The sequence below is a fragment of the Empidonax traillii genome, unplaced genomic scaffold, assembly GCF_003031625.1.
Source record: "Empidonax traillii isolate 1590-97213 ecotype Southwest subspecies unplaced genomic scaffold, ASM303162v1 scaffold292:size1342341, whole genome shotgun sequence".
NCBI lineage: Eukaryota > Metazoa > Chordata > Aves > Passeriformes > Tyrannidae > Empidonax > Empidonax traillii.
In genome coordinates this window covers 747,531-764,331 of record NW_020955485.1, presented here as the reverse complement: position 1 = coordinate 764,331, position 16,801 = coordinate 747,531, and the positions used below count along the sequence as shown (strand labels likewise).

Here is a 16,801-nt window from a genome sequence, read left to right as displayed (position 1 = left end):
TTCATCCTCAACCAGTCTCATACTGTCGGCGAGTGAAGGTGTGATGAACTCCAGCGTACCCTGGTGACAGGTTTGTTTCAGAGCACAGCACAGCCCAGTGTGACAGCACAACCCTTTGAAGGGCCTTTGCTGCCCTCTGCCTGGTGCCTCGGAGGGTGAGCTGCTGAAATATTAACGCGGAGTAATTTTGTGCTGTAGAATTCGTGCCTGATCTGTGCAGAATTAGCCTGCACTCTTCCTAAGCAGCTCTTGGTGTTCTGCTTAAGCACAGACAGCTTCCCTCAGCTGCAGCATCAGACCCAACACACATCAAGACTACATCCCTGAACTGTGAGCTCTTGCAGGGCTGTGCCCAGTTCTGCCAGGACACAGGCCAGTGCCACAAGAGTGTCAGAGAGTGGCAAGTCTGAAAACCCTCCCTGCAGATCCCATAATGGTCCACATCTCTCTAGGATGATCGTTTATGTCTGTGAGTGCTGAAGTTGCTGATACCCTCAGTATTAGGGTTGAGTAGTGGCTGATATTTGTCCCTGCCCAAAACTACCCACAAGTAGGTTAAGGGTAAGTTAGGTTAAGCTGGCTGTCTGATAGAGAAATGAGTCATCTATAGCTTGCAGTTGTCAGTCCAAGCTGAATTTACAAGACAGAGCCTATGCTCACGTGACTGCACCACTGAAATAAACATTTTAATAGTGTTCAAAAAAGTTATTTCAAAAAGAATATCCTACAAAAGACTCCAATTTTTTTCCCCATTTTCTCTGTAATGCTCCTTAAAATGCAGTCCTTGTAGAATATCATCATATCACCAGCTGACCCCAGAATATATTCACATTATTAGCTCGTCTCTTGTCTCATCTGCTGTATCTCATAAACTGCTCAGGGAAAGGGCTGCAATTTTATTATTGTTATTCCTTTAACATTAGAATCTCACACTGCAGGACAGCAAATAAATAGTTTCTAGAGTGTTAGCTAAAAATACCACAGGCTGAGATTTCTTTGCAGATATTAGGACAAGTTCATAAGCTTTTCACTAAGCAAAAGATATGCCAAAGTCATCTGAAATATTATTTCAAATTAATCCAGTTCATTGGGATTCTTTTTAGGCCAATTATCTCAATAGACAGATATAGTTTCAAATAACGTCTCAGGAATTCTTAATGAGGACTTTCTGATTTTCCCATTCTATCTTTTATTCCAGAAAATCTAAAGAAAATGGTTTAGCTCAGAACAGCAAACTTCAGTTTGAATTCTATGGCTTTTAGAGGCATTTTGAGTCACTGCAAAACTAAAATGTATTTTTCTACTGCGTGGGAACCATAATGATCAAGAAAAAAATCCCAGAGAAATTCCCCAAGGAAAACTGTGACTCCAGGAAGGAAGGAAGGAGGGAATAATAAGAGATACTGGAACAGGGTCACCCTCACCTCCCCATCTATCTGACATTAAAACTGCTAAGAAGAAGTATCCATGTTATGACAACCTTCACACTTTCACAAAGGTAATGAATCAAAATAAAGCAGTCCTGCTTTTAAGTTCTGTGAACTATGACAAGTTTAGGAATACCTGTTTCTCACCTTGCTGCAGGCATCAGTTTGAGATCTGATGGCATCAAGAAATTAGACCTTGCCCAAGTCTGGTGTTTTCACTAACTATGAAGGTCCTTTGATTAACTGTTGAATAGTACTAAATGCGTGACAGAATCCCATTCTGTGTATCTTTCCAGTTTGACATTCTTATGTATTTCCTGAGTTTTCCATGAAGTTTTACAAAGCTTCAGATACCCCACATTTCCATAGGGTTCCCAAGATAGTGTCAAAGCCACATTAAAGAGCAGTAAATTATATTAACAACCTGTCTCCTGAAAACAGACCTCTAACTATGTCATCCAACAAAACTAAATAACTTTGACATTATTGGGTGAGCACTGACTCTTTCTGTTTTCCTCCCAGTGCTTACAATTTGATTATTTTCCAGGATATTCTGATAAGTACAATTAGGCTGACTGATTTATAACACTGCAGCTTCACTTACCATCTGAAGACAAGGAAATGTTTGACCTTTTCCCCTCCTCCACAGGTTTTCATAGATAACTGTTAATAGCTCTGAGGTTGATAGTGTTCCCCTAAGTGCCCTGGGATGAATCAGCCCAACCAGTCTGAAAAAACCACGTTTATCTAGCTATTTTCTAACCTATTCTTCTTAATCTAGACAGAAATCATCCATGAACATCAGTGGTGTTGAATGTATTGGTCTTTGGATCACTGTTGCCATTTCCATTGACAACCCAACTCAAAAAAGGCATTAAATTGCCCATCTGCCAGAGAACTTTCCTGATGTACTGCAGTTTTAAGAAACCATCAGTTTCCTTTTTTCCTCATTATACTCCTTGAAATATAGAATTGTTTTCTTTGCTACTTACATTTGCTTTGTGTATAAACTTTCAGTGAAAAGGGTGTCAGATGAACATCACAAATTCATAGGCTCTGAGCCTCTCCAAGAGCTACATGAACCCAAAATCTTCAACTTTGCCCCTCTACATTTTCTGTATTTTCCTTTATAGCCAGATCTTCCACTCTGTGGTTGAACAGTTGTGTGGTGCCACTTCAGAAAATGGAGCCTGAGGAAGACATGAGAAATAACACAGAAGCAATAAAGAAAAGAAGATAGAGGAATTAAGGATATCAGGGGTAGTCTCCAAGATACCCCTTAAAGATCAGCAGCCCTGGAGTGACAGATCAGCAGCCTGATTGGAGGGGACACCCCACAGGCAAGGCTGAGAGAATTATCACAGAACTCACGAGTGGCAGCCAGGCTTCTCTCAGAGCTGCTCTCAGCTTCACTGGCCTTCTGTGCCAACGTCGGCTGTGCTTTAAAAGGCTTTTAAAAGCTCAAAAAGACCAGGCTTTATTAGAAGATGAGCTAAAGTGACTCACTTTTAAAATAGGTCAGGCAAGAACAGAAATGCAAAGGCCTTGAAAAACACAGCTCTCCCATCTCATTGCTGGGAGCCTCCTGCTGATGTCCTGCTGCCACGTCTCATGTGACAGGCAATCATCTCCTGGACACCTGAGCACAATGGTCTATAAGTCACCAGTGAGCAGTTCCTGTCACAGACAGGCATTAGCACACCCACGTGTGAATAAACTGCCCCTGTGTGATGTCCAGTTTCCCTCTGAAGTGCCCTGCATGTCTCCTCTCCACCCCTCGACCAGTCAGATTTATGCTCCTCGTTTTGGGTTGTGCCATTCCCATGGGTTCAGGCTACTCATCCTGCTCTGGCTGTGTATGGGCCATCCTGGGCACACTTCTGTCCAGGCCAGTTTATGATCTTCCCTTTTGGAAGGAGGTCTGGGGAAGCATGTGGCTGTCAGGAGTGACAGCATCAGATAGCAGTGATGTTAATGCTTGTAATGCTACTGATGTTTTCAGCTTCATTTTTAAGAAGCTCCAACATCCCCAGATCACAGCGGTTTCTGCTTTGCCTTATCTACCCATGCACACATGCAAATCCACAGAGACTTTGACATCAGTTTTTAACAGGGCATAGTTTTCTGTCAAATAAAATGTCAGGATGTGCTCTTCCATATTTCACTTCTGCTGTCCTGCCATTTAATTTAATAACAACTAAATATCAAGTGGTTACTATTTTGATGCTGTGTTCCATCAGCTATCGAATTAGAAATAATGGTACTGGTCTAAATTTGTGATTCATGGTGAACTGCCAAAACTAATCTCAATCGCTCAGTGGACAACATCTAGTGGTAACTGATTTAACAGATGATCGTCTGCTGAGCTGTCCTGTCCTCTCTCACAGAAATAGGAATATTAATGAAGTACAAGTTCACTCACAATTTGCAAGTCTTTTCCAGACAATATAAGTATTCATCATGGGAAACAATTTTTATCCTTTTTTACTATTATAGACTTTTTTATTGCATTTGACAAGTGTTTTGTGTATATGGCAAACCTTTGTGACTTCAGGAATACTGCTGAACTGCTGAGGCATTTAAAAAATCTCTCTGGTGTTTTCCATGAAGATTTTTTGATTTACCGTCGACTCTAACTCCAGCAGGCTCTTTGCCCAAATTGCCCCTTGGGAGAGCTCCTTGCACCTGCTGTATCAACCTCCTAGTGCTGATCCTAACAGGAGTCACACATGGGAGTAAAGAGTTGCTCTGTTAGAAAGGACTTTACAAAACTAACAAGAATTTTAAAATGTTAGAAGTATGGGCCCCAAAATAAATCTTCTCTCTGTATCTTCACTCTCTATCAAGTTTCAGTCTGCACTTTTTCTCTGCTGGACTCAATTACCCTCTGCCAGGTTTGAAGATGCCTTACACATATTTTCCTGGATCAAGTCTAGAAATTCTCTAGAATTTCTGTAAGTCATCCGTAAATAAAACCAAATAAAATCAGTTGCTAATTTTTCCTTCATATCTTTTATTAACGACCATCAACAAAAAGTTGACTGAAATGTTATGATTTATGATAGTAACATCAAGAGGCAGAATCTTCCAGGTTTGTTTTCCTAAATTTCATTGCTTTTTAAAACAGGGTAACTCAGAGACAATGAATTAATTTTGAAATCAGCTGGTCAATTTTGTCATTTACTTTCCAGTGTACCAGATTTATATCTGCCAGGCCAGACAGCAATTCAAGATTCCTTTATGGCTGAGAATGATGGTGCCTTACAGATCAAATTAACTTTTACAAAATAAAAGGATCACCTTCAAGAGCAGGTAACAGGGTCTGAACAAAATTTTCTGCTGTAGATAAAAGGTGGTTTTTTGGAGTAGAAATTCAAATCCAAGACAAAAATTTTTATGTGTTCTCAAGGCATACATTCACAAAAACAACAAAGATGTTTCATGGACATTGCACATGTCCAGCCTGGCGTGGAATGGCACAAACCCTGTATGGGTGGGGCTGCAGGGTACCCCCCAAAATGGGCTCTGTGTTGATCTCTGTCACTCCCTCGGGGAGCTGGAAGGTGAAAGCCCGCAGCAGGTTGGCAAAGAAAATAAAGAGCTCGGTCCTCGCTAGGTGCTCCCCCAAACACACACGGTGCCCTGCAGAGGGAAGAGGGGAAGGACAGTGAGTAAATTATCCTGACTTCAACAGCAATTGTATTCATTCTCACACAAAGCTATGGTATTTTTGCCTAATTAAGAATTTCTTTAGGACTTAATGCAATCAATGACACAAAGTTTAGTGTAATTCTTCCTTTGACAAATCTTATCTGTAGCTGTAGATAACTGTGTGCCCCTTCTGCTCCAAGTATCCCTTCAATTACCTCAAAAATCTCATCTTAATTTGACTGACAACTTGAAAGGAATTCAATCCATCATATAAATGAAGAATAAGGACCTGCTTTTCCTGGGAGATGTCATGCTCCAGTGTTGTATGCATAAAGAATCAGGAAGGCTGCTTGCAAGTATTTTCCAAAATGTATGTCTGGTGTGAAATTTATGCCCCAAATCAATAGACATGATCATTAGCAGAGAATTTCCTTCCAAAAATAAGGTGAGTTAGATATATACATTTGTCAGGACACCTCTGTTTATCCATGTTATTATTCGTTCAGTAGAACAAAAGTTACTGAAAATAATCATGTTGATTTAAGCACTGTTTTCCACAAAAAGATTTAAAATAGAAAACCAAAGGTTTTTAATAGGCATCTTCATTCTACACTCCCAATCCAAACACCTAATGCATGTGCTGTCAGTCCATTTACCTATTGAGAATGGTAAAAAGGCTTCTTGGCTCACAAAGTTTCCATCCTTATCCAAGAAGTGACCAGGGTTGAATTGTCGAGGTGTTTCCCACTGCTCTGGGTCATACAAAGATGAAGCAATATTTGGAAGAACTATGGTGCCCTGAAAGGAGAAAAACACTCACAGTTCTGGCTGAGTCCTCACCCAGTGGCCAGAGCCAGCTGGTGAGACCGGTGTTCATTCCCTCTCAGAGTTCAGTGTTTTGTGCTGATAGACTCAGTTCCCCAGTAAGGACTGTGAGGAACTCAAAATATTTTTGCTTCAAAATGTTGGTCCAAGCAAGACAATTGAAGCGACCACCTCAATAGGAACTAACAACTTTATTTGTATTTAACTCATTTTCACTTCCAATGTTAGGAGTTTCTGTGATTTAGTCTCTTTAACAAAAGCTAGTTGCAAAACTGCCGTGCTTCTCCCCAGATTTTTTACAGGCTTTCTGCACACAAAAATTCAGTCAGAAATCTTTCCAATGCCTTATCAGCACAAACCCACCACAGTTTCCTTCAGTATCAATCACAAAGGTTTTATCTTCACTGGTTTGTAGGAACACTTTGCTAAAATATAATTTTCCAACCAGGGGCATCTTCCACTGCTGATCACCCTCTCCCTAAGAGCTGCGTCGCTCAGCCTGACAGGTGAGTTCTTGTCTCTGTTCAGTGGCACCCAGAGGTGTCCAGTCCCCTTGCTACTGAGGAGCAGCTCCTGGCACAAACAGATCTTAATCCACACCTTGCTCTACTGATGCAGGAAAGGTGTGCAGCAACTTAGAAACTGCGTCTGTACCTTTTTGAGGGGAAAGCCAAGCAGTGTGGTGTTCCTCACACACACCCTGGGCATGCCAACGGAGATAATGTTGCTGAAGCGTTGGATCTCATGAACCACAGCATTTGTGTAGGGCAGTTCTCTCCGATCCTCATAGCAGATTAACTTGGAAGGACCTAGAACAGCATCCAACTCCTTCTGAACTTTCTCTGTGGAGAAATATTCAGTGTTTCAGGTGGAAAAACCTATCAAGTGTTTTCACTAATTCCATTTAAGATTCTGTTAAAAGGAAATGGTTCTTATGTAGAATGTCTACTAAGTGAAACAATGCCAATTAGAACAATGCCCAAAAACCATGAAAGAAATGTATCTATTCCTTGGTACCTGCCTTTTGAACCAAAAATAGTATGTTTTAAATCACTTATTGCACAGGAGTCTTGGGAGCATTAACAAAAACAAAACTTTGTTTTATAAACCTCTAGAGAGGCAGGACATATCACCTAATAAAACCATCGTAGATTTTTAATAAATGATCCTGTCTTTTTTCCAGGCTGCTTGAAGCAACATTAAGATGTAGGGAAGTCCATTCTGCATCACATCAAGCCTGCTCTGTGACTGCCACCAGTCCGTCACACAACTGTGCTAGGCAGGCTCTGACAACAGAGATTTAAGCACCTTACAGAATTTAAAATGTATATCCAGAAAGATTTTAAAGTAAACTTCCTTCTATAAAGAACTATCTTGCAAAAGCAAGCATGACTACTTCAGGATCCAGTGTAGTTTGAGGTAATCAGTTACTGCATAATATTTACACACATCTCTGTTTGGGTTGTTGAGAGCACAAGGAAAGCCTGGTGAGGCAAAAGGCCAAACTTTTCCATATGTTACAGAGTGGAACTGCACAGCATTGTCATTGGGTTTCAACACAGGCAACAGTATGAATGCGTTCAGAAAGAAGCCCAGGAAGGATCACTCTGCACCCACCCTGCTTTCTCACATATGTGCAAGGTATTATATTTATCTAAATAAAATTACACGGGTGAGTCAGTGCTTGCATAACCTTAATTACGTAGGTGATAACAAAACGTGATAACATGAGATTAAGTAGACTTTCTTGTCTGACAGCTACAAGATGAGCAATTTTTTCTTATGTTCATGTCTTTCCTCCGTTTAAAATCCTGTTCTCCTCTGAGTATTTGCACATGTTCTGTGATCTAACAATGAGGTTTCTCTCATCCAGCATAAGTCGTCCTTCTTCCTTTTGTTTTCATTCAGTGCTGTATGAAAGTTATTGATGGTTATTTAAAAACTAGACTTAAAAACAAGCTTCCTAAATACAAATATATGTAACATATGAGCCATCAGTTTCCCTTCCTGACCGGAATGATTTCTATTACAAGAAACTCAAACACATCACAGAGTTAATTTAATCACAGGTTAGACACGCTGGTATCTTGGGATTGGAAATGGACTGATGGGCAAAAATAAAGTCAAGGTTGGCAACTGACCTTTAGGCAATATCTGTATTTCTTCTGTGACCTACAGAGCACCAAGAGGGGCAGGACCCCCTGTAGTCCCTCTTACTGATACTCAGCAATACAAAGCACAACTGAAGTAAGTTTCCAAACAGTGACACTCCTATTATCACACATCAGTTTCAGGTTAATTATTTTCAGCCATCAACTAAGAGAGAACCCAACCCAATTTCCTGAAGCACCATGAGCACCCCTCACCAATGACTGCAGCAGTGGCCACTGTTCCCTTAAGGAACACATGTGCAAACTACTGGCTTCCCAAACAGTGACTCCAGTCCTCTTATCTCTGCCACAGTCTTCATTTCCCCACAGACCCCTACACCTCAGTCAGCCCCAATCTCCTATACAGGTGCATAATTCCCGAGTGGTTAACTCTGAGAACTGCCTGTAGCTGCTCTAAGAGCTTGTGTACAGATCCCCTGCATCTACTGATGCTGCCTAGCACAGATATACCAGTACAAAAAGGTATACATAGAACTAGGCACGTATCAGTATCTAGGAATAATCTCTGATCCATGAAAATGTTATGACTTGGCTGTTCTACTGCCTGAGAGATATTTGTGGTGGGCTTATTTACTCACCTTGGATGTCTGGATATGCCACCATATAGAGCAGACCCCAGTTCAAAGTAGTGCTCGTTGTCTCTGATCCACCCAGAAAAAGGTCATTTATAGAATAAACCATGTTGTCTTCATTGTATGTAGACCTGGGTTCATCTTTGGACTGCAAATGATAAGAAAAAATAGAGGCTTATACGTGAAAGATAGAAAAATCCAAATAGGGTTAAATATGATTTATAACTGGTCCCAAGATGCAGTGTGTTCTGCATGTAGGACAATACAGAGACTGACAAGGAATGTTAGACACCAAAAACGGCTATCAGTACAAAAAGCAAACATTTCACAGAGAGATAAGACATCTTTACTGCCCTTTTAATCATGAAGCTAAATTGCATGTTCTTTGCAGAAAGAGATTATCGGCTTAAGTGTGCAAATAGTGGTTCATTTAGAAGGTTTCATAAGTAAATCTTCCTCTAAAGATGTCTACTAGTATGCCATTCTTCATGCCTCAAGTCACAGTCCGCCACTTAGTTTTTCTAGCAAGCAATGCAGTGACAAGGCAATGAAAACGGCTGTGTAAAGTTCTTAACCTCTGGTATTCAGGTTTCTTCTTCACTACAAAGGCACAATGACTCACATACAGCTTCTCTGAGGTTTCACAGTTTTCAATTAGAAGTGTGAGGACTTGTATGTATACACTGAAACTATAAAGGAATGTCATTATAGTTTGGGGCAATTCATTGTCTAAATTTAGGGAGGTTATGCTCAGGGGTCTTGAACCTTTCTCTTGCCAATGGAACAGCTGAAAAGTGGGAAAGATGTTTTCCCCTGTTGTAATACCATCTAATCTTTTTTTATTGCTCCTGTGCATCTATTATAGACAGTTCAATGTTTCTAATAAATAAACTTGGATGATTTCCATCCGGCAGATCCCAGAAGAACTCACTGAAACAATTTCTGGTCCACTGATTTTCAAGACTCATAAATCTTAGAACAGAAGTGAAATGTTTTAGAAGCAGTTAAATGCTTTGGAAAGTCAGATGTGTGAATGTGCCTGTACAAAAAAAATTTGAAACAAGGGAATCCCAGGAACTAGAAGCCAGTTGGGCAGACATCTATCCTAGCCATAAAAATATAGCAGCTGATGTGGTAATTGATTGATAAAGAATTACCAGTTAGAAATACAAACTGATGCTATTGGTTATTATATAGAAATAAATGACCATGGCAAGGAGATCTGATTTGACTCTTTGGTAGAAGTATCAGCTTGGACGATAATGACAATTTCACAGTTGCAGTGTGCTTGGAGTCCACAAGATAGTTGCTTTTGATCCCCATAATAATAAAAAATCTTGCACTATAAAGTATTCATAAGACACAAGCTAAAAGACTGAAGAGCAGCCTGACAGAAATAGCTAACAGACTATGGATGGGAGGGATTTCTCCCCTGGCTGCACATCTGTAGTGACTGAGCACAGCAGTAGAGATGCTCAGGGCGTACACAAGGCAGGCAGTGCCCAGGACAGCAGCTCCCTTTTGGCTGTGACAGCAGATGCAGGATCATAGAATCATAGAATAGATTGGGTTGGAAAAGACCTCCAAGATCATCAAGTCCAACCCCTGATCCAACTCCAATTACTATATCATGGCACTAAGGGCCACATCCAATCTCTGCTTAAAAACCTCCAGGGATGGTGAATCCACCACCTCCCTGGGTAGGCTGTTCCAATGCCTGATTACCCTCTCTGTAAAGAATTTCTTCCTAACATCTAAGGATGAGTGCCTGCAGCCTCACACAGAAAACTTACTTTTTCAATGTGAGCCAGGTAAAAGTCAATGAAATCCTGCAGTTCATCCGGTGTCCCACGCTCCGTATGCATTCTGATCTCTCTCCGTGTAAAGTTGCTCAGGACATCATAGCAAGCCAGCGCCTTCTTGTGGGGCCCAGGGAGACGGCACATCAGCCAGGGGAAGATTTCGTACAGCTGTGGGAGTGACACACAAGAGGCACTACAAAGTCTCTATCACTAGAAAATGCACCAGAAAGGCCTGCTACAAAGAGAGGGCGATGTTCATGTTAGCGTGGGGTTTGGACCTCATTAGCAAATATCCTGTCAAAGACTGCGCTTATGCTTTCAAGTTGTGAAACAGTACATTATTTAAGTTCTAGCTGTTTTGATGATAGGGTTCAGAGTTCCACAGGCTTTCAGCTCAATCACAAGCCAAATTGGAATTATTATAACTAGAATGAACTGTGTTCATCTACTCAGTTATTTAAGTCACGTCTTCAATTACTATGAACTGCATTCAGGCATTTTAAAAGTGACATCCTGCCCTCCAGTGGAGAATAGCGGGAACGGAAAAGCAAAACTTACCAACTGTCCTCGCCAGGATGTGCAAAAGGAGTTGATAAACCCAAAGCAAGGGTCGGCTGCCGGTAGCTGCTATATAGGCTGGGTAGTCCCTAAAGCACTCTCTACCAATCGGCCTCTCAAGGGTCCTCGATAAAATTTCAAATATCTGAAATCCAGAAAATCTAAGGAACAGCTACCTAACAGCTACCTAAATTTGAGTGCTCTCCTCTAGAAAGGAAGAAGGTGTTAGCTGACACCAGATTAATTTTTTTCCTTCTCTCTTATCACTGGGGAAAACCTGGAGTAAGGAATAGCTGCTTTCTACCTATTCTGATAGCTAGAAAGTTTGTTCTGATTTTCAGCCTATCTTTTTGCCTGGATAATTTGTATACATTGTTCTTGTATCTGTAGTGTACTTTGTCCCATCCACCTTCCTGGCTATCGGTCCTGCCAAAACTCCTCCTCAATTTCTGGAAAAGCCCAGTCCACAGTGTTCTCCTGCTTAGTGCCTGATAGCATGGGATCCAGTTAAGAAGTTGGGATGTGGATGCAGCAACATCCATTTTCCACACAATACTGAGTACTCTTTGCATCTGGGAAGTGGGAAGATTGTGGCCATCACTCTGGAAAAGTTTGAACCCCTGTTCTTGTTTCCCCAAACAGGATCTTATTCACTGAACTAAGCAAAGCCAGGAAGGAGACAAGAAAGGGAGTTATGCTCTCTATCCTAAAAGCAGGTCTCACCTGCCACCACTACACACAACTTAACAGGACCAGAGTTAGGCTAAGCAAGAGGGAACCTGACCATAACCTAGTGAGAAGAATACTCTGTGGGATGTGGAGAGAAATCTTTGTATTACAGGGATTGCTTATGTGTTTTACATTACAAAGTTACTGCATAAGCTGTATGGGACAACTTTAGCAGTGGGACAGAACCAGAACTCCCAGAAAACTTTGAATGCCCTTCTGTGCAAAGGAGGCCTCTAATGTCAGATGAGTCCTCTATGTCAGATGAGTCCTTGGCTCCCAGATTGTTTGGTTGCCAAACTTATTACATTTGCTGGCTTAGTATTTCCTGTCATCTGCTGCCTGTGTCTAGAGCTACTCCTCACTCAGGCTGAAGGAGCAGAATTTCTCTGGGAAGCCTTCAAGTCCAAGTCTTAAAGAGGTAATGGTGATAAGTAGCCACAGGCAAAACACTTCAATATTTGAATAATTCTCTCTGTTCACTATATAAAACAATGTCTAAACTTGACATGTGAATCACACTTTTAGACCTGACTTTTAATATTTAAGGATCATATTGTCCAAGGCAGGAGTCTGGTGCATAGAGGCTGAAAACCCATGACCCAGGAGCAGTCCATGAGCCTATGCCTTGCTGCAAAGAGTTAGGCAGAGCTACCAGAGTGCTCAAACATAGGATAATGAACACAAATGCCTGAGGCTGGTCTGTGGAGCACTACCATCACATTTTGAGAGAGTGCACTGCCCAGTACAGCTGCACAGGACACCACTCACCCATTCGAAAACTTTTGCCCAACAGCCACCTCTTGAATCTGCATTTCTCACTCTCCATCTTAGTTAGAGAAATACAAGATAGTTCTCTTACATGATGTATAAAGCTGCCCCCAAATTTGAACAGATGCTCTGTGGCTCTAATCAGTTCATGAAAGGTCTCATCCTCTCTGGAGAAACGATGTCCAAACACGACAGCACAAATGACATTTGAGACAGAATGAACAAGAGAGAAAGAAGGATCCAGAGGTTTCCCTGCAACCATAATAATAAATGTCACTGTTAATGTCTCCTACTTTAGTAAAATCACAGAATGTTATAGGTTATCCATAGAAGAGAGCATTGCATTTCACAGAGAAGCAGCAACCTCCTTACAAAATTGGAGTATCAAACCAATTCTTCACAATGGTGGTGCAATCCCATTATCCCAGGAATGTGTAGCACCCTAAAGAAACACCAGATGTGTAAAATACTGCATAATATGATAGAGCAAATTTAGAGATAAGAAAAAAATTCTATGCAAATTTGCTGCCCAGCAAATTCAAAATATGTCTCAAGCATGGGAATGACTGAGAACACTGTGGATAAAGGGAACCTGAAGGGAGAACTGCAAGAAGGGAGGCAGCCTTATCCAGCAAGGACATATAGGCCACTATGTTTGTCTGACCTTGCTAGAGATGTACAACCTCCAGTAAAATAAAATATTGTAGACTCCTTTCAACCAACTGTGGCAGAGATACAATAATTCATATTAAAGCAATTATTTGAAAACCTAATCCCAAGTCACTATTTTGTGACTCTGGAATAAATTACTATAAACAACTATATTTATGTATGTGTCAGTGCAACTGTCCAACACCCAAGCCATGATTCTGATTAGCAACTTACTGTTTTGTGCTTTTTTCTCCTGCATATATGTTCTTAAACAGAGTTGGGCTAGATTTAATTACTTTTAACTGATACAATGCTAGCCATGACATGTCCTCATTTATTGTGCCTTTGAATAATGATCAATATTGGGAAATCCAACTAACATGATCCTAACTGGGTTGAGAAGGGTATTCATGACAAGATTCTAGTCACTGCTACACGGAGTGTAGATTTACAGATGAGACTTAATTCGGAAGTGCCTCCATAAGTTTATGCACCTCCACCATATATGAGCCAACAATGGTGCCCTTGAGGCAAAGGCCAACATCATCCTGGGATGCATTAGGGAATTATTGCTGGCAGGCCAAGGGAGGTGATCCTTCCCCTTTGATCAGCACTGGTCAGACCCATCTGGAGGGCTGGGTCCAGGTTTGGGCTCCCCAGTACAAGAGACATCGACACATTACAACAAATTGGGCAAAGGGCCACAAGGACAATTAAAGGTTTGAAGGATCTGACATAAGAGAGGCTGGGGATATTGTTTAGTTTGGAGAAGAGAAGGCTTAGGGAGGTATCTGAATAAAGAACATGGGGCCAGATTTTTCTCAGTGATATCAAGTGAGGCAATAGGCAAAAATGGAAATACATTAAATTCTGCATAAACAAAAGAACTTTTTTTACTGTAGAACTGATTGAACAGCAGAACTGGTTACCCAGAGAGGTGGTGAAGTCTCCATTCTTGCAGATATTTACAACTCAGCCCTAAGAAACCTGCTCAGAGTGACCCTTCTTTGAGAAGGGGTTAGACTAGTCCATCTTCAGAGATCCCTTTCCCCTTAGGACATTCTGTGATATAAATAATAAATAAGCTCCAGTTTTTCTTCCCAGATGTAGTTGTTTTGTAAATAACTTTGAACAATAATAGTCTCCTTGAAAACACAGGGCTGGGGTCTTTGCATTTTCAGTCCATTCCCTACAGACACTGTAAGACTCAGCACACTCTTTTGTGGAACAAAAGTTGCCCTTAATTTCAGAGAAGTTCATACGCTAAGGACATCAGACTAATTGCAGAAATGTATTGATATTTATTGCAGAGATACCTTTCCTGCTTGCAAAAAAGGCTACCAGGTAGTGGGCTTCCTCTTGAACTCGATGCTCCAGACCTTTTTTTCCCAGGCCAAGGTTGCGTAGGGTCCTGAGTGCAAACCTTCTCTGCTGCTTCCAGGTGTGACCAGTTGCCAACATAATTCCTGCATCCATTACAGGAAGAGCTCTTTATCATGCTAATATTAATTATAGACAAGGACTACATTAAAGTATATATTAAGTCACAGAATATAATTAAAGTATTGCATTGCCTAAGAACAAAGGCACAAAGGAACAACTCTGGCATGTAAGTAGGTTGGCAGGACTGAAGAGGACAAACTCAGCCGGGTAATAAGATGACTTGCAGGATTAAGCTTGATCTAAGACAACCACATATCTCAGGATGTCTGACATCTGCTTCTCTAGATGCTCTTTGTAATGCTTGTCTCACACCCTGCTGTGCCTGAAGCTCACCTGAATCAGAGTGATGATTCTTGTGAATGGAAAGGGGGCAAGAGCTCTGACATTTCATAGGTAGGGATAAATGTTCCTGTCCACAGGGCAGCAGAGTTCAGTGCTTAGGCTTTCTGACAGACTTGGGGAATTTCCAGTGTGGTTGGTGGTATGAAACCTACATCAAGGTTGAAATAGAGGTGCACTGAGCCTCTAGGTGTAACTGTGGGAGTAAGAAAACATTCACAAAAGGAAGGGAATAGGAAGAAGATTCCACTGTCAATCTCACTCTTCAGCTGAAAATGTAATAGTGGGAGGCAGCAAGTCCTCCAAGGACAAGGAAAAGGGCTGTTTCCTGCTTTTCCTCCACTTCTCTGTAACACAACTTAACCGCTGTCTCATTGCATCACTCTGAATCTGCTCCAGTGAGTGCTTCACACAAGACATTATGAACCTTTTTTCTTTTGCTTGTATTTTCCTCCTGCTACTATCCAAAAGCAATTTCACCCTTCCCTGCCTTGCAGTTCACCCAGCAGTCATTCCTTGTAGACAAACCCTGCTTCCTGTGGTACCTCTGTAAGTGGTTACAAGCTACAAAAGAGCTGCAATATGTAAAGATGATGCTTCTGTGCAATATCTATTGCAAGAAATTCTCACCTTTCCCTTTGGCCATTGCTCTGAAGAAAGGAGACACCAGCCTCCCAGAAACATCTTCAGGGTGAGTGGTCATACCATCCTTCACTGCTTGAAATCCATTCAGTACAACCACTGGGGCCCATCCAAACCATAAGGTGAATATGTTGCCATGAATTTTTGCCAGCTAGAGATGGGAGAGAAGCCAGAGAAGCACAGATGAAATCCCACACGCTGCAAACAAATAGAGGATGAACCTGTTTTTGCACTGATTACAAGACCATCCCTGAAGTGGAGTGATGTTCTCCATCTTTCCCACAAGATTATAATTTTCCATGACAAAGCATAAATGTCTTTTCTAGCACTCACTATCGGAAACAGCTGAGTATTCCCACTTTTCAGAGCCACAGGTCTATGTCAAGAAATATGTATCTTTTATTACTGTATATAAGCCAAGGCTAGTTCTCAATGATTCATGTGAAAAAAGGCATTTGCTATTCATTACTTTATTGCAAGACAGTTTCTATCATTTGCACAAGTAAAGTAACACAAAAGAACACAGAAATGCCAGAGGAATACCTAGCTTGTAGAAGCTGTACCAGTTACTTTCTACTTTCCTGCCAACCATTTTCAATCCTGTCAATATAAGTGAGCACATAAACACGGAGTGCAATAAGTTCTATTTACTTTTCAAGCTAGAGACTGCCACTGCTCAGCAAGCTACAAATCCAGGCCATAAAAGTAATTATTTTTAAAGTATTTTTTCCCTAACTGCAAATATGATCTATTATCCCTAAAAGTATTTAATCCCAAATTATATCAAATTTCATATGAGTTTGTCAAACTCAGTATTAAAAGGGGATGAGTTTAAGCATCAGAATGATCTTCACATATTCTGAAATTCCAACACCAGTTTTCTTAGCTTGGCAAACTACTTTACACTGCAAGAACTTTTCCTTACTTTACAAACCAAACCAGAAGTTCTGAACCAAAGCGGGTGTGATATCACAGTGGCCAGTTAACAGTTACACTGTGCTACCTACATAGTTTCAGGAGAAGACATTTTCACACAGAAAACAACATGAGAAATGACAAAGACTTTTAAACAATTAGGAATATCTGAAAAAAAGTACCTTCATGAGGAGATCACGATTAAACTGAAAGTTCAGCTGTATCAAGGTTCCAAAAACTGGGAGAGGAATTGGTCCAGGAGGAAACCATCTCCGTACTTGCTGCAACTTTAAAAACTGTGTAATTAG

At 41.0% G+C, this 16,801-nt stretch overlaps 1 protein-coding gene across 1 annotated transcript in view; it reads right to left on the bottom strand.

Annotated features, from left to right (window-relative positions):
- Positions 1-4,509: 4,509 nt before the first annotated feature.
- LOC114060780 (cytochrome P450 2J6-like) overlaps positions 4,510-16,801 on the bottom strand; it is a 21,674-nt gene continuing 9,382 nt past the window's right edge. The window contains exons 3-10 of the mRNA XM_027890562.1: positions 15,567-15,729; positions 14,471-14,620; positions 12,595-12,755; positions 10,440-10,616; positions 8,653-8,794; positions 6,558-6,745; positions 5,735-5,876; positions 4,510-5,069 (exon numbers count right to left, since the gene is read on the bottom strand). Coding sequence (XP_027746363.1) covers positions 4,867-5,069; positions 5,735-5,876; positions 6,558-6,745; positions 8,653-8,794; positions 10,440-10,616; positions 12,595-12,755; positions 14,471-14,620; positions 15,567-15,729 — 1,326 coding nt within the window. The 3' untranslated portion in view covers positions 4,510-4,866. The remainder of the gene's footprint in view (positions 5,070-5,734; positions 5,877-6,557; positions 6,746-8,652; positions 8,795-10,439; positions 10,617-12,594; positions 12,756-14,470; positions 14,621-15,566; positions 15,730-16,801) is intronic.